The 21,312-nt window shown below is 49.4% G+C and overlaps 1 protein-coding gene across 7 annotated transcripts in view; it reads left to right on the top strand.

The window, feature by feature from the left end:
* Nucleotides 1-21,312, top strand: part of PIGG (phosphatidylinositol glycan anchor biosynthesis, class G) — a 41,266-nt gene that overhangs the window by 5,550 nt on the left and 14,404 nt on the right. For 2 of the 7 annotated variants that reach the window (XM_011936811.1, XM_011936809.1), the window contains exons 3-9: nt 2,395-2,604; nt 4,399-4,587; nt 5,672-5,813; nt 10,959-11,171; nt 15,567-15,784; nt 16,172-16,453; nt 17,963-18,417. In XM_011936811.1, coding sequence (XP_011792201.1) covers nt 2,395-2,604; nt 4,399-4,587; nt 5,672-5,813; nt 10,959-11,171; nt 15,567-15,784; nt 16,172-16,453; nt 17,963-18,417 — 1,709 coding nt within the window. Of the gene's footprint in view, nt 1-2,394; nt 2,605-4,398; nt 4,588-5,671; nt 5,814-10,958; nt 11,172-15,566; nt 15,785-16,171; nt 17,346-17,962; nt 18,418-21,312 lie in introns of those variants that run through there. The other 5 variants (XR_001001198.1, XM_011936810.1, XM_011936813.1 and 2 more) reach the window with 5 other exon arrangements.

The following is a 21,312-nucleotide window of genomic DNA, read 5'->3' as shown; positions in this document are numbered from 1 at the left end:
CTGATATTTTTAAAAAGGGTAAAGACCACTTTAAATTTTCCCTAGGTAAAGAGGTTCATGATATGTTATTAATTGAAGAAGTTTGAGACTGATTTGTATAGTTTGCTACCATTTTGGTAAAAAATATGTACCTTCATATATTTGTGATTTTATACACGCACACACACACACAGAGAAAAGAGTCTAAAAGGATACTCACCAAGAGTAATTGGCTGCCTTTTAAAGAGTGGGATTTTGGGGTGAGAGAGGCTCACATTTTAAAAAATAACTTTATTGAAATGTAATTTTTATACAATTACATTTTTGCACGTATAGAATTTAACAAATGTGTATATCCAGGCACACCCCATCTCAGCTCAATTCTAACCCCACCCTAGGAATGTTGGTGGCTGTTAGGGTTATTTGTTATTTTTATTTGTTAGGGTTATATTGTTATTTTGGTTGTTTGTATAGTGACTTCCTAAATGACTTCTGCAGTCTGTCTCCCCGGGAGCATGCGGCACCTGATGTCTTCACTTAGGTCTTTTGGTTCTTTTGGTGTTTAAGTTCTTGTTTTTATTTTTAAGCCTGTCTTCCTGAGGCTCCGGAAGCCTCAGGAGCTAAGCCCGAGCTCCGCATTGCTTAGTGGTCAGCCAGTGATTGGTCAGAGGTTGTGCTTCAGCACCCTGATGTGTTTTCCTAACCTCCCTGGGTGTGAGGCTTCTCGGTGGCTGCTGCAGCATGCAGCTGGAAAGGAGGGAGGTGGGAGCCGCCCTGTGTGGAAACACCATGGCACTTGCTGTTCTTACTGAGATTCCGTTTTTTTCTTAAATAAGCTCTTCTCAATCTGTTCTGTAATTTTGGTGAATTTCCAAACTACTAAAATGGTTGCTTTTGACAGTTTCATCCAATTTTATTGCTCCTGGGGGAGAGATTTTGCTGAGCTCCTCCCCGTGGCATTCCAGAAGTCTGGATAATTCATACTTGCATTTATTTACCGTTAAAGATGTCTTGGTAAAATTATTTCACCTGCTGGTGTTATCCAGGTTCCTGTTTATTTTCATTGCACAGGTTGCAGGATGCCAGTGCTGGCTGGGGTGGCTGTATAACTCTAAATCACAGAGATCTGTTACCCATTACGATGGCCTCTTAGGTTCTATGCTAAAATCAGGGAAATTCTTGACTCAATTCTATTATCAGAAGGGTGTAAGGACATGTCATCCCCCCACCCCCCCCCAGAAAATATGGTGCAACATTGAGGGCGGGAGCAGAAGAGACTATCCCACTGGCCTCCCTGGCCCAGTTCACTTTGCAAATTGTTGAAAGTTCACGCTTTAGGACTGGTTTCATCCTGGTTTTCCACTCAAAGGTAGACGTTGGAATTGCTGGATTGTTAGGAGTCGTATGGACTTTGCTTGTCACATGGAGATTTGAATCTTAATTGGGAACCTGGCAGAGGCTTTGAATACACAGGTTAATGTTTTTAATGTATACCTCACTTTGCCATTTGCTTCAGCTACGTCACGAACCCATAGCTGCTTCTCTGGCTGCTGCTGTTGTCTCGCTATCCCTAGCCACCTCCTTTAACCTCTTATCAGCTGGAAAGATTATTATGAGCCATGAATGTCCTTTAATATGGTTATCTTTTTTATTGAGTTTACAGGGTTTTTTTTGTTTGTTTTTTTTTTGAGACGGAGTCTCACTCTGTCACCCAGGCTGGAGTGCAGTGGCCGGATCTCAGCTCACTGCAAGCTCTGTCTCCCAGGTTCATGCCATTCTCCTGCCTCAGCCTCCCGAGTAGCTGGGGCCATAGGCGCCCCCACCTCGCCCGGCTAGTTTTCTGTATTTTTTTAGTAGAGACGAGATTTCGCCGTGTTAGCCAGGATGGTCTCGATCTCCTGATCTCGTGATCCACCCGTCTCGGCCTCCCAAAGTGCTGGAATTACAGGCTTGAGCCACCGCGCCCGGCCAAGTTTACAGTTTTTTACCAGAATCTATGTGCCACTTTCCCTTCTTTACCCTAATTACTGTCCTAACATTGACCCAGCCATCAGTACTAGGGATACCCTAGCTTTATGCTCATGTATTTTATCCATAAAATGATCTTCAGACCAGCCTGGGCAACATAGCGAGACCCTGTATCTACCCCAAAAAAAAAAAAAAGCCGAGTGTGGTACCGCATACCTGTAGTCCCTGCTACTTGGGAGGCCAAGGTGGGAGGACCGCGGGAGGCCAAGGTGGGAGGACCGCTTGAGCCCAGGAGTTCAAAGCTGCAGTGATCCATGATTGTGTGACTGCAACTCCATCCTGAGCAACAGAGAGTGACCCTGTCTCAAAAAAAAAAAAATCTTCAGTGCCCTTTTCGTGCTCCGGTTTTGGATTCAGTGGTCTAATTCTTGCGTTTTCTTACTGAAGGCATTGATGACGGGGAGCCTCCCTGGCTTTGTCGATGTCGTCAGGAACCTCAATTCTCCTGCGCTGCTTGAAGACAGTGTGATAAGACAAGCAAAAACAGCTGGAAAAAGAATAATCTTTTATGGAGATGAAACCTGGGTTAAATTATTCCCAAAGCATTTTGCGGAATATGATGGAACAACCTCCTTTTTCGTGTCAGATTACACAGAGGTCAGTTTTTAAAATAAGAAAATGAATCATACTAGAATGTCATACTAGATAGAGCCTGGCATCACCATTGCTTAGTGAGAGATGATATTATTTTGTATTTGGTTTTATTAATTTATGGGGAATACTATGGACAGTTATAAAAATTATTCACTCACGTAATCAGTTGACAACCCAGAAATACAAACCTGAAGCAGGTGTGAGCAGAGTTTTATGGAACCCAGAGCTTAGAACAGCTGAGTGCCACTGAGGGGCAGAGAGGATCAGGAAGGGTGACACAGCCAAGGGGCCGTCTGAGCCGAGTTGTGATGGGTGAGTGGGGACAGCCCCAGGTGGGCAGAAGAGGCTGGTAGCCTCTGCGTATGGCAGAGCTATAGGACTCCACACCCTGTTGGTTCTGCTGTAAGCAGAGCCTCATTGTGCCCTGAGGGCAGGTGGTGGACTGAGTGGGGCCCGGCCTTGAAGGGATTTTCGTGGAGTTTTTCCAACGAAGATTAGACCCTCGTGTTAGAAAGCAGACCCTGGGGCTGAGGCAGGAGCACACCAGCACACCTTCCTGGCCTGGGGTCTAGCCACCTTCACCTCCCAGATGGCTGGGCCTTGTGGAACATCTGCAGTCCTATCCTGTTCCACAGTGGGGTGCTTTTCAGCAGTGACTTTTCAGTAATGACTGAGTTTTCCTGACTGTATATGGCATCATTGAGAAACACTTCATGGGAGACTTTTTTAGTAGGAGGGAGATGAGCTAGCTGAGGGGTCAGGGCTCACCAGGCTGACAGCTCTGTCTGGGGCTGATCAGCTGCTCATCTCTCCTCCGTGATGTGTTTATTTCAGAAGTAAATGTGATCACTGAGTGCTGTGTCTTTTTCCCTCCAAGAACAGCCTTCTTGTAGGACACACGCAGGTGCCCTCAGCTTCACTGTCCTGCTGGTTACTTCAACTCTGGGTACTGTCCTGTCTTTAATTAACTGCCCGTTGCCCTTAGTTACCTCGTGACAACTTGGGATCTATTTAACTTGCCCATTTGCTCACCTTTAGTTATGCCCATCGAGCTCAGCAGTGATCCCGCAGAAAAATATTTTTGTCAGAACAACCCTTGCTCATTTAAATTGTCTGTATAATATCTTCGATCCATGGCCTAGAAACGTGAAAACAGTATTAGCGAAAGTTTAATCTAATGCTAATGTTCATTTATTTATTATAGACCTGGGGTCTTGCTATGTTGCCCAGGCTGGTCCTGAACTCATGGCCTCAAGCAGTCTTCCCCCTTCAGCCTCCTCAAGTGTTGAGATGACAGGTGTAAGCTACTGTGTCCTGCCTATTTATTTATTTTTAATGACATAGATTTTGTTGTCTTTCTTTTTTTTTTTTTTTTGAGGCGGAGTCTCGCTCTGTTGCCCGGACTGGAGTGCAGTGGCCAGATCTCAGCTCACTGCAAGCTCCGCCTCCCGGGTTTACGCCATTCTCCTGCCTCAGCCTCCCGAGTAGCTGGGACTACAGGCGCCTGCCACCTCGCCCGGCTAGTTTTTTTGTGTATTTTTTAGTAGAGACGGGGTTTCACCGTGTTAGCCAGGATGGTCTCGATCTCCTGACCTCGTGATCCGCCCGTCTCGACCTCCCAAAGTGCTGGGATTACAGGTTTGAGCCACCGCGCCCGGCCTGTTGTCTTTCAACTCACCCAAATCCTGTTAACCTGAATAAACCCCTAGGTTTTAAGATGACTGTTGCCTTTTCCCCGGGGAGTGAAGATCCAGGGAAATCAGGTGAGCTGTTTATATGTGTGTTTCCCCTTCAAAGGTGGATAATAATGTCACGAGGCATTTGGATAAAGTATTAAAAAGAGGAGATTGGGACATGTTAATCCTCCACTACCTGGGGCTGGACCACATTGGCCACATTTCAGGGCCCAACAGCCCGCTGATTGGGCACAAGCTGAGCGAGATGGACAGTGTGCTGATGAAGATCCACACCTCGCTACAGTCGAAGGTGAGGCTTGCCGTCCGTCGCGCACTGTGTGGTGACGTGGTCTCACGTGGATATTCGCTAGAATAAATACAACTGCCTGAGTGAATTCAGGGTGCCTGTGTGAATGTCCACCATCGGTCTGCCAGCCAGGGGCCGCATGCCACGGCAGCACTGTCTCAGCGTCCACTGCACTGACTCTGTCTTCCAGCAGCCCTGCAGAAGGGCAGCTCTCACTCCTACCCATGTGTGCATTCATTCAACTAATACCTCCTGAAGACCTGTGTCACTCTTTCTGTTCTGTGTCACTCTGTTCTGTGTCACTCTTTCTGTCCATGCATTTGGTGCATCAGTGAAACCGTCGATAATCCCTCGTGACGCTCATGTTCTAGCCAGGAGAGACTAACCAGAAACATGAGTAAATAAGTATGTGAGGAAGTGATGGGTGCTGCAGAAACTCAAGAGGGCAGGAGGAGGGGCTTTCAACAGCATGTTGAGAGAAGCCTTCCCTGAAGATGTGTGCAGGGTGAGCAGAGACTTGAAGGGAGGGAGGGGCAGACGGTGTGGTCTGTGCACGAGTGTTCCAGGTGGAGGAGCAGCAGCGAGGGCCAGACACAGCCTGTCTGGCTTGTCCCGGAGCAGCAAAGGCTGTGTGGCTGCAGCCCCAGGGGCAGAGAAGCCTGATGGGTGCCCCCACGTGGCTCAGAGCTCTTGCCTTGTGCTGTGTGTTGTGTTCTCACCGGAGTCCTGTGGAAGAGATTCCATTTGACAGATGAGGCGACGAAGGCACGGAGTAGAATGTGTCCAGAGTCTCACAGCTCGGCAGTGGCAAAGACAGAAACCAGATACAAATCCTCTGCCATCAGAGGGCAGAAATGCAACCTGCTGTGCTCCATGAGCTGCGTACAACGCTGTGGACTTCATTTATGACGTTATTTGACTGTGACCCTGTGATCTGGCTATGACATAGCGCATAGGGGAAAAAAAAAATCTAATTCATTGAGAAAGAGCTACAACTCTGTAAAGCTAAAACCAAAACTTGTCTTCTTAAGATGATGTACTCTCTTCAGTCTGAACGCAGTTGAAATATTTTTCCTTTGCCGCGTAGGAGAGAGAGACGCCTTTACCCAATTTGTTGGTTCTCTGTGGTGACCATGGCATGTCTGAAACAGGAAGTCACGGGGCCTCCTCCGTGGAGGAAGTGAATACACCTCTGATCTTAATCAGTTCTGCGTTTGAAAGGAAACCTGGTAAGAATTTAGGAATGTTAACATTTGGAAACTGTATTATATTTGTTTTCTATAGTCTGATTTTAATTTTGAAAACCTATTTTTTAGAAGCTCCATAAGGTTGAAGTCCCCGAGCAATGTGAGAATGAAAAGTAATGGGGCAAAAGGCTTTCGGGATCTGAAGTTACATTCCTTCCCCTAATCCTTAACATACAAATATTCTCCGTCAGAATTTTGTTGTATGAGTGTTGCTGCCTAGATATCTGGAACTGTTGAGAAAAACTGCCAGTAGCTCAGACATCTGGACAGCACATGTGAACTGAAGGAAACGTGACTACCTCGGCTATTTAAAAAGTTTGCGTTATTGAAAACCATCTATCGAACAGCAGTGTCAGCAAGAGTCATGGGACCCAGCCAGAGCAGGACAGACAGAGGCCCCGTCTGTCAATATTCAGACACGCCCCAAACACACACACACCCCACTTTGACCTGTGTCCTGACTCAGCCGCCAGCCTACCCACTCTGCCCTCACGGCCGTCGGCCTTGCTGTCCCGTCGGCGGCCTGCCTTCCGCTTGTGCCTGGCTTCTGCTGCCATGCTTCACGGACTCCCTCACGGTGAGCTCAGCGATTATTTCTGCAGTGCCGTCAAGCACAGCAGACCCTTTCGGGCGCTGCTGTCACTGACCCTTCAGCACCCTTAGCGCTGCTGGTCCCGTAGCCTCTGGGACCTCACATCTTTCTGGTTTTCCTCCTTTTCTCTCCTTTGCTAGCCTAGTTTCCTTTCCCTGGTCTTTTCTACCAGACTGCCTTCTTGTTTCATTCTGCATTCGCCCTGGAGATATGGTCTCATCTGCCTCTGTGGTTGTAAATGCCATGGATAGGCCCCACACCGGTCAGGTTGATCTCTCTGGCTGTCCCCATTCATCATTCTTGGCATGATTTATCACTGCAGACTTATTGATGGGTTTTGTTTATTTATGGGATTCATATAACACCTGCCTCCACATTACACTTGAAGCCAGATGAGGACAGGACCATGTCTGTTTTGCCCACCATGAGCCTGAAACATTGCCTGGCACGTGACAGTTGCCGGCAAATACCTGCTGAATGAACAGCCCTTTCACTGAAGTGAGAGTTAGTTGGGGAAGCATCTCCACCTGACCTCTTGTATCTTTTTATGAAGCTTCTTCATCTTGAATGTCTGACCTGGCAGAGCTGGGAATGGTGGGGGCAGCTGCATGCGTGCAGGCTGCCTGCACATGCCAAACTCATCACCAGCTTCAGTCCTGAGAGTTGGTTATGTTGTGTTTTCTTTATTCTCATCATGCCCGTTTCATGAGCCAGGACTGTACTCTAGTGTACTCACAGCGTTGGGCCACCATCATCACAGTCAATTTTACATCATTTTCCTCACTCAGAAAGAAACCCCATACTGTTCTGCAGCCGCCTTCCTCTTCCCCAGCCCAGTCTTCTCTCCCTCCCCTAACCCTAGGTAATCATCATCTTTGTAGATTTGCCTCTTCTGCATGTTTTGTGTAAATGGAACCATGTGGTCTCATGTGTGTGGCCTCTTTCATGTAGGATAGTGTTTTTCCAGGTTCATAGTTACAGCATCTATCAAGACTTCATTTCTAGGCCGGGCGCGGTGGCTCTCGCCTGTAATCCCAGCACGCTGGGAGGCCGAGACGGGCGGGTCACCTGAGGTCGGGAGTTGGAGACCAGCCTGACCAACATGGAGAAACCCTGTGTCTACTAAAAATACAAAATTAGCTGGGTGTGGTGGTGCATGCCTGTCATCCCAGCTACTCGGGAGGCTGAAGCAGGAGAATCACTTGAGCCCAGGAGGCGGAGGTTGCAGTGAGCCGAGATCGTGCCACTGCACTCCAGCCTGGGCGACAGGAGTGAAACTTCCCGTCTTAAAAAAAAAGCAAAAGACTTCATTTCTTTTGTTGTTCAATAGTCTTCCGTTGCATGGATTTAACATGTCCATTGACCGTTCGGGAGTTGGTGGACTTTTGGGTTGTTTCCACTTTCTGCCCATGATGAATAATGATGCTGTGATCATGTGTGTATAGCTTTTTGTGTGGATGTGTATTTTCCTATGTTGTTATTTTCTTACTCCAGTATAGCGTGTCCCCACCTGCCACCTCTGTGCTGTTGTTATCAAATATGTCGCTTTTCTGTATGTTATAAACTGATGGCATAATTATATAGATATGGTTTTATATAATTGCTTTTAAATCAGGAGAGAAAAGAAGAAAATGCTTTTATACTGTCTTTCGTAATTATGTAATTACCTTTACTGATGCTCTTTGCTTTTTTATGTATCTGAAATTTGTTCTGGAGTCACTGGCTTTCAGCCTGAAGAATTTCTTTTAGTATTTCTTGCTAGCTGATTTGCTAGCAAAGAATTTTTTGTTTCAGAAAAAATTTGGGATGTCTATTTTGTCTGCTTTTTGGGAAGAGAGTTTTGCTGACTGTAAGACTGGGTTGGCTATTTTTTTCTCTCAGCATTTTGAATATGCTGTCGCACTGCCTTCTGGCCTCAATGGTTTCTGATGAAAAGTCAACTCTTAAATCTGATTGGGTTTACCATTTTTTTTCTTTTTTTTTTCTTTTTTTTGGAGACGGAGTCTCGCTCTGTCGCCCAGGCTGGAGTGCAGTGGCGCGATCTCGGCTCACTGCAAGCTCCGCCTCCCGGGTTGACGCCATTCTCCTGCCTCAGCCTCCCGAGTAGCTGGGACTACAGGCGCCTGCCACCTCGCCCGGCTAGTTTTTGTATTTTTTAGTAGAGACGGGGTTTCACCGTGTTAGCCAGGATGGTCTCGATCTCCTGACCTCGTGATCCACCCGTCTCGGCCTCCCAAAGTGCTGGGATTACAGGCTTGAGCCACCGCGCCCGGCCATGGGAATGGTTTTCTGAAGTGCTGGAACTTCTTTCATGGCCCCTCATCGTTGGTGCGGTGCAATCCACAGGCCTATCCTGTGTTTGTATTTCAGAATTACAGTTATTAAAATAGTTTGTGCAGGCAAGAACTGGTCACAAACCAGTCAAATCCGCAAAATCAAGAGGCCAGAAATAGACCTAGTGGATCTGGGGATTTGGTGATGAAGGTGGCATCTCAGATTAGCGCAGAAAAGACATGGTGCTCGATAAATGATGCTGGTACCCCTGGCTGAGCTTCTGGAAAAAGGTAATGCAGACTGTCTGCCTTATTCTTTACAACAATATCAATCCAGATCAAAGCATGTTAATGTCTTTAAAGGCCTATAGTATGGAAAATTTTAGACGTAGACCAGTAGCCACAGTAGTATGATAAACCCCCTAGTCTAGCTTCACCAGTTATTGGCCAGTTATAGCCAATCTTCTTTCATCTGTGCTCACACTCATTTCCCTTCTCCTTTATCATTTGGAAGCAGACCTCTAAAAGATACATGTTCTTTACCCCCATAATCTTCATGCCCTTATCACATTTTTAAGATAGTGTTAATTCCTTAATATCACCAAACAGTGTTCATCCCTCGAAGATCTGTCTCTCTCTCTCTCTAAGTGTTTCAGCTTGTTTGAACCAGGCTACAAGTAAGACCATACATTGTGATTTGTTTATGTGTCTCTTAAGTCTCTGTAAATCTCTAGGTCCCCAGCCCCAAAACTCTTTGGTTTACTATGGTTTACTCATGTGCATTTCCTTCTTGAGACCTGCAGTCAGTGATTTCTCCAGGATGCCCTGCTTCTTTTTAGTGGAAAGTGGTATTTCAAGACCACTGTCACAGAGCTACCAGTGCCAGCTCTGAGTGGTTGGTCATTGTTTCTAGACAGAAAGAAGAGATTGTTTTAAGACAAAATGATCTTGTGTTTATATTGATTCACCTTCAAAACCGTAAAATTGATTTCTTAGGTCTTACATCTGTACTTTCTTCTCCCTAAGTTTAGAATCTTGGTTGTCAATAACTCCAGATACGATAGATTTAGAATATCACATAATAACTCATTGGCTTTATCCCACAATAGACACGCCACAGTCTCAGAATAACAATGCCAGCACTGCCACTACCAGTATGAGGGTCAAAAGCAATTTCAGGTGGGTTTGTTTTTGTGTTTTCTTTTTTGTGTCAGCTCAGAGCACTTAATGTAAGAAAATACTAGAAGAAAGAAGTACTGGAAGAAAACAGCCACACTGGAGTGGAAGTTTCTTTCTCAGCATGACCTAGAAGCCATCATGAGAGAGTTGGCCAAGACCTGATTAATAAATGTGACCAAATTAAAAACTCCCTACAACAAAAAATTACCACAATCAAAGTAAAACCTCCACAGACTCACACCTGAGTATCTAAAGACACCTCACGCAACACCTGTCCTAAATAGCTGTCCCTGTGGCCTCTCAGCGCCCTGCAGGTGTACATTGAACTTCCGGGGTATGGAGCTGTTTGCTGTCGTTACAGATGTAAACACTCTGACCAAGTTGAGTGTCTCCTTCGAAATCAGTGGATGGTGGCAGAGCAGTGGCCTAGGCCCATTGTGCTGACATCACAGCCATTCTTGCAAGGAGACGGGAGGATAACCACTCGCTGTTGGGGACTGAGCTTTAGCCAACAGGCAGATGTCCAGCTTGTCCAAGTTGATCAGAGCACCTGGCCCAGCTGAACCTGCCTCATTCTGCGCTCTGCTGTAGAAGCACCCGCAGCTGCTCCGGAGCCGTGAAGGGTTCATATTCTCCATGAGCAACGGCATGTGTGCTCATAGAGGGCAGAGTGTGGGACGCTCCGCATCCAGAGGGGCCGGGCTGTCGGCGATCCCAGCCTCACTTCTTTCTCGGTTGGCTGTTGACCTTGCCAAAGTGACGGTCCCTCCATGTCTGCTGGACTACCTGCTTCCTCTGTGTTCAGCCTGTGCTCCGTAGCCTCACTGTATGGAATTCCTCACATGCGTCTCTCTCCCAGCCTATTGCAGGCTACTGAAGGAAAGACGCCGCCCCGGCATAGAATGGGTTCTGTAACGGTATCGACACAGCAAGCAGCGAGGTGATTCCTGTACGGTTCTGTGTTGAATGGTGTGAAGAGACGGATCGTTTGGCTCACGTTAGTTGTAGAAGGTCTAATTCAAGAATGACTACCATCTTACACTTTCTAGAAGTCTGTTACTTAAAATGTTTCCTTTTTTCTAGGTGATAACCGACATCCAAAGCATGTCCAACAGACGGATGTGGCCGCGACCCTGGCGATAGCCCTTGGTTTGCCGATCCCGAAAGACAGCGTAGGGAGCTTTCTATTCCCGGTGGTGGAAGGAAGACCAATGAGAGAGCAGTTGAGATTTTTACATTTGAATACAGTGCAGCTTAGTAAACTGTTGCAAGAGAATGTACCGTCATATGAAAAAGGTCAGTCAACTCATCTTTTCCGAACTCTGTCAGAGCTGTGTGTTTCCACTGAGTCCTGTTTCTCTGATGTCTTTCTGTGGTATGCAGTTTGTCGGGAATATTTTTTCATCACTACTCTTTGATTATACAGACTGTGCTTCTGTTTTCTTAGAACTTTTAACCATCACCATTGGCAACACCCTCAGAGGCAGTTATCTAATTAAAGTTCTTTCATAAATTTATTCATTCAACAGCTATTTACCAGGATCTTGTTATAAATGAGAGGCTGTTACAGGCACTGGAGACAGATCATTGAGCAGTAAGAGGCTCTGCCCTCTTGGAAACTTCCAGAGGGAGGAGAGAAAAGGAAGTGATGGATGGCCAGTGGTGATGAGTACCTTAGGAAAAGAATAAACAGGGCCGGGCCTGGTGGCTCACACTTGTGATCCCAGCACTTTGGGAGGCCGAGGCGGGCGGATCATGAATTCAGGAGTTCAAGACCAGCCTGACCAACACAGTGAAACCCCATCTCTACTAAAAATACAAAAATTAGCCGGGCATGGTAGCGGGCACCTGTAATCCCAGCTCCTCGAGAGGCTGAGGCAGGAGAATCGCTTGAACCCCAGAGGCGGAGGTTGCAGTGAGCCGAGATCGTGCCATTGCACTCCAGCCTGGGCGACAGAGCGAGACTCCGTCTCAAAAAAAAAAAAAAAGAAAAAAGAATAAACAGGCATGGGGTGGGAAGTGAAGCGAGTTGGGGAGCCGCTGGGGCAGGCTGGCCGCTGGCCATCTGGGACGGCACATTACAGGCTGTGGGGGCAGCAGACAGGGTCCTCCACGGGGTGCACATTCAGGGGATGGTCAGAGCAGGGGCCAGAGTGGCAAGTCAGGGCAGAGGAGATGGCGTTAAGGCATGAGGGCCGCTAGGCACTGAGGGGCTTTCACTTTTATTCTGAGTTAAATGGGGAGCTACTGCAGGGTTTGGTGAGAGCTACAGTCCTCCACTTGCATTTTCAAAGGCTGTCTCAGGTACCCTTGTGGAGGATTCTGCTTTGTGCTGTGGGAGGAGACCACTCAGGAGGCAGTGGCTGTACTTCTGTGAGAGGTGAGGGTGGCCAGTGCCCAGGCAGTGGCGCTGGAGAAGTGGTTGCGTTCTGGAAAAATTTTGAGGGTCGTGAAGACAGGATTTGCTCATGTGCTGAGAGACTGGGTACGAGCAGAGCAGAGGCGTTAGGTACGACTCCGGGACTTTCAGCTGAAAGCGAAGGAGCAGGGTAATCATTTCCTCAGGAGGGCACGACTCGGGGGGAGCAGTTCTGCAAGGCAGGTGCTTGTGGGTGGGGTGTTGGTGTCCAGGAAGCCATGTAAAGAAGTAATTTCAAGAAGCAGGGAGTGGGCTGCTGTGTCAGAGGTTGGTATTGAATAAAATCAGGAATTGAGAACTGAGCTTCGGATCTGGCTGCAGGGGGTGATGAGTGACTTCGTCAGATGGAAAGTAGGGTAGGGCCTGGCTGGTACTGGGCAGGCGAGAGCCCTCGGCAGCAGACACAGCCACTCTAATGGGAGTAGGAGCTGGTACTGGGCAGGCGAGGGCCCTCGGCAGCAGACACAGCCACCCTAATGGGAGTAGGAGGTGAGGTTGCCTGAGGTGGATGTGGGGCCAAGGTAAGTGCCAGGAGACAGCTGCAGGAAGGATCCAGGAGAGGAACGTTTGTCTCCCTGAGACATCTTCAGGCAATCGACTCTGACATTGTCACGTTCATCAAAGAATCCTGTTTGACGCTGGGGCTCCTTCGAGAACCTGGAGGAAGTCGACTCCTATCTGGGGGCAGCAGTTAATGTGGTGTTGGCGGATTTCCCTACTTGAAGTAGCGGGATACTGTTACTACCAAATAGAGTGAACGTCCACAAGCTTGCGCTGAGATAGAAACCGGCCTCCTAGAGTCACTTGTGGAAGACAAATCCGGCCAGCCAAGGAGTGCTGGGAACCGGATGTGATGAGTGGCTGGAGGCCCCACTGAGCACCAGCTCTCTCACCCTGTGAGGTGGCCAGGCGGAGGCCTTTGGCCATGGAGACATTTAGTCAAGACCAGGGATGACCGTGACTTGTGCTTTTGGTTTTTTAAAAAATAGTCTGAGTTTAGTAGCTTTTGCATATTGCTTGTTTTGTTAATGTGTCCTTTTTTCTTTGCTAACAGCAATGAAAACACTAACAAAAGAAGTTTAATTTTTGGCCGGGCGCGGTGGCTCACGCCTGTAATCCCAGCACTTTGGGAGGCCGAGGTGGGCGGATCACGAGGTCAGGAGATGGAGACCATCCTGGCTAACACGGTGAAACCCCGTCTCTACTAAAAATACAAAAAATTAGCCGGGCGTGGTGGCGGGCACCTGTAGTCCCAGCTACTCTGGAGCCTGAGGCAGGAGAATGGCGTGAACCTGGGAGGTGGAGCTTACAGTGAGCCGAGATCGTGCCACTGTACTCCAGCCCGGGCAACAGAGTGAGACTCCGTCTCAAAAACAAAACAAAACAAAAAAATACCAACAAAATCAAAAAAACAATGGAAAGGTTATTTGCCTGTTCCAGAAGCAGTGGCTGGGGGAAGTTGGGAACCACAGTGGATATGGGAGGAAACCAGCCTGTTAAATGAATGCAGGAGCCTCCCTTGACTGAAAACACAGCCCACAGCGTCTGGGACACCCCCCCTTGGCAGCCCATTGTCTACACCGTCGGGGATCATGTTCCCTAAAACAAAATAGGGTACGTGTTCTGACACTGAAATATGTTTTAGAACCCACAGCCAGGCCTGTACAGTCCTTGGGTGGTATCCAGTCTGTTGGAGGTGCCCGGCTCTCTCAGTGTTAGTGGGACTGGCTTTTTCTCACCTCTGGACTTTTGCACATGCTGTTCCCATCAACTTGATGCTCTTCCTCCAGTTTTTTGCCTGGCGAATTCCCGGGTACCATTTACATTTCAGCGTAAACATCAGACCTTCCTGGTCCAGCGCCCACTCCCAGTCCAAACTCAGTTCCTCCCCATTACCAAAAATCCCCCATTGGTACCCTCTACTTTTCCTTCCTGGGAAACTTGTAATTACAACTGTAATGCAGTCACAGTTTGTAATTACACTTGTGTGTGTGTGCGTGCGCGTGCCTGTGAGCCCTACTGGATCCAGGCCCCAGCAGGCAAGGATTGCACCTGCTTGCTCGCCAGGCTGTGTCTTTCCCCTGGCACAGCGCCTGGCACAGCGCCTGGCATGTCCATGCTCCATGGATATTGTTTCGATGCATGCACAGATGCACCCCCATAGCTTTGTGACTCCCTGATAGGTGGAGGGCTATAGACACAGGTACCCATGTCTCTGTGACTCTGGGGCGGTGGGGTGTGGACACAGGCGTCCCCCACTCCAGGGTGGTGGGTGTAGCCGTGAAGGATGCCAGCCCTGGAACCAGACTGCCTGAGTTTCGTTTGCAGCTTTTGCCCACTGGCGCTGTGGCCTGGGTGTGTGACTCACCCCTGTGTCTCAGTTGCCTCCTCTGGAGAAGTTCTGATGCTCATCCCTGCCTCACAGGGTTATTAGGGAGGTGAGACGAGCGAGCTGCGTAATGTTGCTGGCCACTGGCACTTAGTGCAGAGCACTGGGTGCCAGCAGCCGTGGGGTGGGTCTGCAGGCGTGTGGGTTCACACTCAGGGACTTGGTGCCAGCAGCAGTCGTGTGGGTTCATGCTCAGGGACTTGGTGCTGGCAGCAGTGGGGTGGGCCTGCAGGCATGTGGGTTCACGCTCAGGGACTCGTGCCACAGCGCCCTGGACCTCAGTGGCTCGAGCGCCTGTGGCAGCTCTTTCACTGCTGTGATGACAGCAGGCCTGGGGCATGCAGAGCCACAGAGTGGCGAGCCTGCCAAGAGGCACAGCTGAGACCCTCCTTGGTGTGGCTCTTCTGGAGTAGGAAACGCATGTCAAAAACCGAGGGGGTCTCGGGAAGGAAGTTCTTGCTTTAAAGACCAGTCTAGGCCGGGCACAGTGGCTTGCGCCTGTAATCCCAACACTTTGGGAGCCGAGGCGGGAGATCACGAGGTCAGGAGATCGAGGCCATCCTGGCTAACACAGTGAAACCCCGTCTCTACTAAAAAATGCAAAATCTTAGCCGGGCGTGGTGGCAGGCACCTGTAGTCCCAGCTACTCGGGAGGCTGAGGCAGGACAATGGCGTAAACCCGGGAGGCGGAGCTTGCAGTGAGCCGAGATCGCGCCACTGCACTCCAGCCTGGGCGACAGAGCTAGACTCCGTCTCCAAAAAAAAAAAAAAAAAGAGAAGGCTTTGCCGTGTGCCACGCGTAACTAAATACTTTGAGATTATGTATATATATGTATGTTCACGGTGTGTGTGCGGGCATGTAACTTTTCTGTCTTCTTAATAGATCCTGGGTTTGAGCAGTTTAAAATGTCAGAAAGATTGCATGGGAACTGGATCAGACTGTACTTGGAGGAAAAGCACTCAGAAGTCCTGTTCAACCTGGGCTCCAAGGTTCTCAGGCAGTACCTGGCTGCTCTGAAGACGCTGAGCTTGTCCCTGAGCACACAAGTGGCCCAGTACGACATGTATTCGATGATGGTGGGGACTGTCGTGGTTTTGGAGGTACAGATGCTCACACAGTCGTGGCTCAGGTGTAGCATTGATTTGATAACTCAGCCAAATATTTATAGTTTTAAGTGTATATCTTGGTGTTATTAAAAATGGGAAAATATTAATTTTCTTGTGTAACTCTTTCGTGGTGTGTCCTGATTTGTGACAAGACCCAGAGTGTTGTCAGGTGTCAATTGGCCTCACTCAGTATTGCTACAGGTGATGAAAAAAAATCACGCCGTGCGTTTTGGGGCAGTCAATTAGGAATCGTCTTTTCCTGGGCTTGCTTTTCTGTTTTTCCTGTGTGGACAGCTGACACGAGAGTGGGAGCTGGGCTTGTTTTTAAGTGGGTTTCTCCAAGCCCAGCAGTCTGTGAACGCTGCTGTTTCTGTGTTCCAGGTTCTCACCCTGCTCCTGCTCAGCATCCCACAGGCACGGCACAGAAAGGCTGAGCTGGAAGTCCCACTGTCATCTCCTGGGTTTTCTCTGCTCTTTTATTTGGTGATCTTGGTTCTTTCGGCCGTTCACGTCATTGTGTGCACCTCAGCTGAAAGTTCGTGCTACTTCTGTGGCCTCTCGTGGCTGGCGGCAGGTGGGGTGATGGTGCTGGCCTCGGCGCTGCTGTGTGTGATCGTGTCTGTTCTGACCAATGTGCTCGTGGGCGGAAACACCTCCAGGAAGGTACGTACGGCTGGTTCCTGGGAATGTGATGTGGTCCTGCTCAGGCTGTTCTTGTTATTTCAGGCTGCCTTTCATTTACCAGACTTTCGTTGAACACCTGGTGTGTGCCAAGTGCCGGCAGTGCCCTGGACAGGGGGCCTCAGGGACGGACTTGGAGCAGCCTTATCCCAGGCCTCAGGGTGTCCTGACACAGGTGTTCACATCTGTGCTATCAGGTCACATGCCTTAGTTCTTGGAAAGCTAGGTTCCTGCAACTGTCACAGAGGTGATTGTAAAGAGCTGGTGGTCACAGAGGAGTGAACGCCTCACTGAGAGGGTGAGTCAATCAGACAGCCTCCCAGCAGAGGTGTGGGAGCTGCAGCTGAGGGAAGAAGAGACAGTTGTCCTGGACACTCAGGAGGGTCAAAAGGAGACTTGGTCGCCCCACTCGTCCTGCTGCCTCCAGAATGCATCCTGCCTCATCAGGTCCAGATTTCTTTCCAAGGCGGATGTTGTCTGTTGGAATTCTTAGTCTTTGGCCTCGGACACCTTCATTTGTTAGCTGGGGAGTGGTGGCGAGGCAGTGAGAAAGAGGTGGATGGTCGCACTCAGATCCAGAGTCCAGGATGAAGTGACTTAGTGCAGTGGCAGCAGGACTGTTGGCCCCCACCCCAGCCCTGCACAGCCCTTATCCCCTCTTGGCTTGAGCTGTCAGAGGCCCTGTGCTGAGTGTCTGACCGAGACACAGCGTTGCGATCAGGCCACAGGCTTCCTCAGAGCCAGGATGATCTGCATCCACGCTTGCACCTCGGGCCCACCTGGGCTCATGCTCTCTCTCCCTCTATTGAATTAGTACCTAGCCGCAGGCAATATATAGTTTTCAAAAGAATAAATGGCAATAATTGAGTACTCATCTTTGATTTTGACTGCTTTAAGTTCGTATATTTAAGAGACAGTCCTGTGATGTCAACTTTGTCATTTCAACAGAATTAACCATTTTAGTGGAAACTTTCTGGATTTCTGGAACATTCATGAGAAATTCGAGGTCTGGTTTGGTGGGATGTATTGTTGGGGTTCTTTGGTTTCAAGAACCAGGAACTGGCGATGCCCATCTGAAGACCAGAGCTCTTCAAGAGCCTGGACGCGGGAGCACGGAGGGCCAGGGCCAGGAACCTCTGGGCAAGCTCTTTGGGCTCCATCACTGCCCAGAGGGTTCTGACCATTTTCAGTCTTTGTCACTCAGCTTGGGACTTGCAGTCCAGTGGGAGAACAGCTGGCTGGCCGTGCTGTGTCCCGGCTCCCCTGCCTGGGCTGAGGGCGTCTCCACTTCTGCAGGCTGCGTCCCAAGAGGAGGGTTCCTGCCACTGGAGCAGAAGGGGGCTGTTCCAGAGTAGGGGCCCAGGTACTGGGTGCGAGGAACAATGGTGTGTGTCCAGGACGTTCTCTGCTGTGAACAAGCAGCCTTGACATGCAGCAAGATGTGCGTAATTGCCAGACTGTCTCTTACAAAATGCACTTTGCTTTTTACAGAACCCCGTGCATCCCAGCTCAAGGTGGTCAGAGCTAGACCTTCTTATTCTGCTAGGGACGGTGGGCCACGTCTTGAGCCTGGGTGCCAGCAGCTTCGTGGAGGAGGAACACCAGACCTGGTACTTCCTTGTGAACACCTTGTGTCTAGCTCTGAGCCAAGAAACCTACAGAAACTACTTTCTGGGAGACAACAGTGAGCCTCCATGTGGCCTCCATGTGGAACAAGGGCTAGACGGGGCCACAGCAGCGTGGCAGGACGGGTCTGCCTGTGATGCGCTGGAGGAAGACAAAGGCCACAGAAGCCCCTCTCCCTCCCAAGTGCTCAGAGGCCACAAGAAGTGGATGGTGCTGGCCAGTCCGTGGCTGATACTGGCCTGCTGCCGGCTGCTGCGCTCTCTCAACCAGACAGGTGTGCAGTGGGCTCACCGGCCTGACCTCGGCCACTGGCTCACCAGGTGAGAGCATGGGCCTGTGGTCACAGGCCAGACTTTCTGCAGCCAATCGGTCACCTGCCAAGCTCTTCTTTTTCTAAATTGAGATCATTTTTCGTGTTAAGAATGGGATAGTATTTTGAGATCTGAAGAACTGAGAAAATATACTAAAACCAGTGTTTTACTAGATACTAGAATCAGTGTTGAGAGGTGAATTTATTTGGGGGCTAGCCTAATAGGTTTGATTTATTAGTGCTGAACCACTGTAACTGTTTGTGATTGAAAACTTGTGTTTCAATGATCATGATATAGTAAAGATGTCATCTGGGGGTCAGGCTTGCTAATGGCATGTTCTGGAACCCCCGTCCATGCCCAGGCTGTGTGCCCCCCGCCCATCACTCAGCGTCTCCCTGTGTCAGGCCATTCCTGGGTTGCTGTAAAGAAATACCTGAGGCCGGGTCATGTGTAAGGAAACAGGTTCATCTTGGCTCTCAGCTCTGCAGGCTGCACAGGAGGCATGGTGTTGGCATCTGCTCCTGGAGAGGCCTCAGGAAACTGGCAGTTATGGCAGAGGGCAAAGCAGGAGACAGCACTTCATGTGGCAAGAGCAGGAGCAAGAGAGGGATGGGGAGGTGTCTGGTGCTTTTAAACATCAGCGCTCTTGTGAACAGCCAGAGCGAGAATGCGCTCATTACTGCGAAGATGGCACCGAGCCATTCATGAGGGATCTGCCCCCATGACCCAGACGTCTCCCACCAGGCTCACTTCCAATCCTGGAGGTCCAGTGTCTTTTTTTTTGAAACGGAGTTTCAGTCTCACCCATGCTGGAGTGCAGTGGCACGATCTCGGCTCACTGCAACCTCTGCCCCCCGGTTCAAGAGATTCTCCTGTCTCGGCCCCTGAGTAGCTGGGATTACAGGTGCCCGCCACCATGCCCGGCTAATTTTTGTGTTTTTAGTGGAGACGGGGTTTTACCGTGTTGGCTGGGCTGGTCTCGAACTCCTGAACTCAAGTGATCCACCCACCTCGGCCTCCCAAAGTGCTGGGATCACAGATGTGAGCCAGTGTGCCCAGCCTGAACGTCCAAGTTCAATGTGAGATTTGCAGTGGACAAACATCTAAGCCATGTCATTCCCCCAGATCCATAGCCCACTGCTGATGATCCCCAGGGCAGCAGGAAGGATGGGGTCAGCCAGGCAAGGTGGGTGCAGCGTCTGTGGGCCAGCTTTGTCCTTAGCTCCCTCCTTTCTCCTCTCCATCCTTCCTTTTCTCTCTCCTCACCCTGAAGGGTAAGAGCCGTGTGGAGGAATTCAGCCACCTCCTGAGCCTTTCATTGGCAACTGGAAAACCGCCTAGAAAGTGTAGCAAATCATTTCAAGCAAGGCTCAAAATAAATATAAGAAACTAGGACAGAAAAATAATTAAGATTTGTCTAGACTTTAAATTTTAATTATCTGGCCGTGAAGACGTAGGAAACTAAAGTAAAAGAAGAACAGCAAAATGAAACAGTGCGATGAGAGTAACAGGCGCGGGTTGCGGTCTCGTCACTGCAAAGAACTCCTGTAAGAAATGCCAGCAGAAGGAAAAGAGAAATGCCCAGTCCTAGTAATGAGGGTACTTCCGGTCAAATGACAGGGTGTGACTTCATCCCTGCTGAGGCAGAGAAACAGAACTGAGTGACGAGACTCAGTCTTGGTGAGCATGTGAGGATTCCTGGGGCCATGTTAGTGTCACGGTTCTTTTGGAAGATACTTGTAAATGTACATCAGAAGCTGCGAAATTACAGATTCTTCTGATTAAGTAATTGTTGTGGGAGGCTAAGCATTAACTAAATTACTAAAACCTTGGTAACCAAAGTCATCACAGATCGGGTCCTTCAGGTAATCTGCCTGCCGCGTGCCCACACGTTTCCTTTCCAGAGCAACCCCGGAGAGAGGACTTTGGTTGGTCCCCGCTCCAGAGGTGAGGAAGCGGAGGGGGAATGGGCTGACGGGAGGTTGTGCTGGGCACGCCAGCTTCGGGGTCGGATCCCAGGCATGTAGAGCAGGGTGTGTCACGGAGCTCCGTGTCCCGGAATAGCACTGTGACCCCTTGTTCCTGACTTTCCTGGAAAATGAAAGCATTAGGAGAGAACGGCTGGCTTTCCACCCCACATGCAAGAGCCATGGCCCACCGCATTATCCGCAGTTTTGCTTACCTGAGGTCAACCATAGTCTGAAAATGTTATCCGCAGTTTTGCTTACCCGAGGTCAACTATAGTCTGAAAATATTACAGTATTTTGAGACAGCGCACATTCATATAATTTCTCTGACAGTAACAATTACATTGTTATAATTGTTCTACTTTATTATTATAACAGTCCTGAAGATTGTGTAAAAACACATGCCATTTTAAAAGCAACAATACAAAAACACACAGGTGCCCCTTCCTGGGGTGAGGCCCAGTCCCCCGTGTGGCCCCAGTCTCCCCCTCCCATCCTGGGAGGCTTTGAAGTGAGAGCTGCCGTGAAAGAAACAGAAGGGAGCCCGGCCGTCGCCGCCTCATGCTCAGGCCAGGGCTGGCTGGTGCTGCACCACTGCAGTGCGGTCAGGACTTCAGGCTCTGCTCTCTGACGAGCTGTCAACCTCTGCACCATCTCCTCACCCAGGAGCAGGTGACGGCAGACCCTGTGAGAGGCCATGAGGGTCTAGGGACGTATCGTGCATTACCGAGTTAATGGGAGAAGGCGGGAGGAGGAGGTGAGCTGGTAGATGGAGGCCTGCCCCCGAGAGGGTACCAGGGGACAAGGGGACTCTTTATGTATTTGTCACCGCCTGGCCTCTGGGCATCCAGCTCTGATGATGGGAGACCTATTTGTGAATGAGAAGTGAGAGTTCAAGTTGACTGTCTTTTTTTTTTTTTTTTTGAGACGGAGTCTC

This window comes from Colobus angolensis, unplaced genomic scaffold (genome assembly GCF_000951035.1).
Source record: "Colobus angolensis palliatus isolate OR3802 unplaced genomic scaffold, Cang.pa_1.0 Scaffold157, whole genome shotgun sequence".
NCBI classification, from domain to species: domain Eukaryota; kingdom Metazoa; phylum Chordata; class Mammalia; order Primates; family Cercopithecidae; genus Colobus; species Colobus angolensis.
This window is presented reverse-complemented; position numbering and strand designations above follow the sequence as displayed.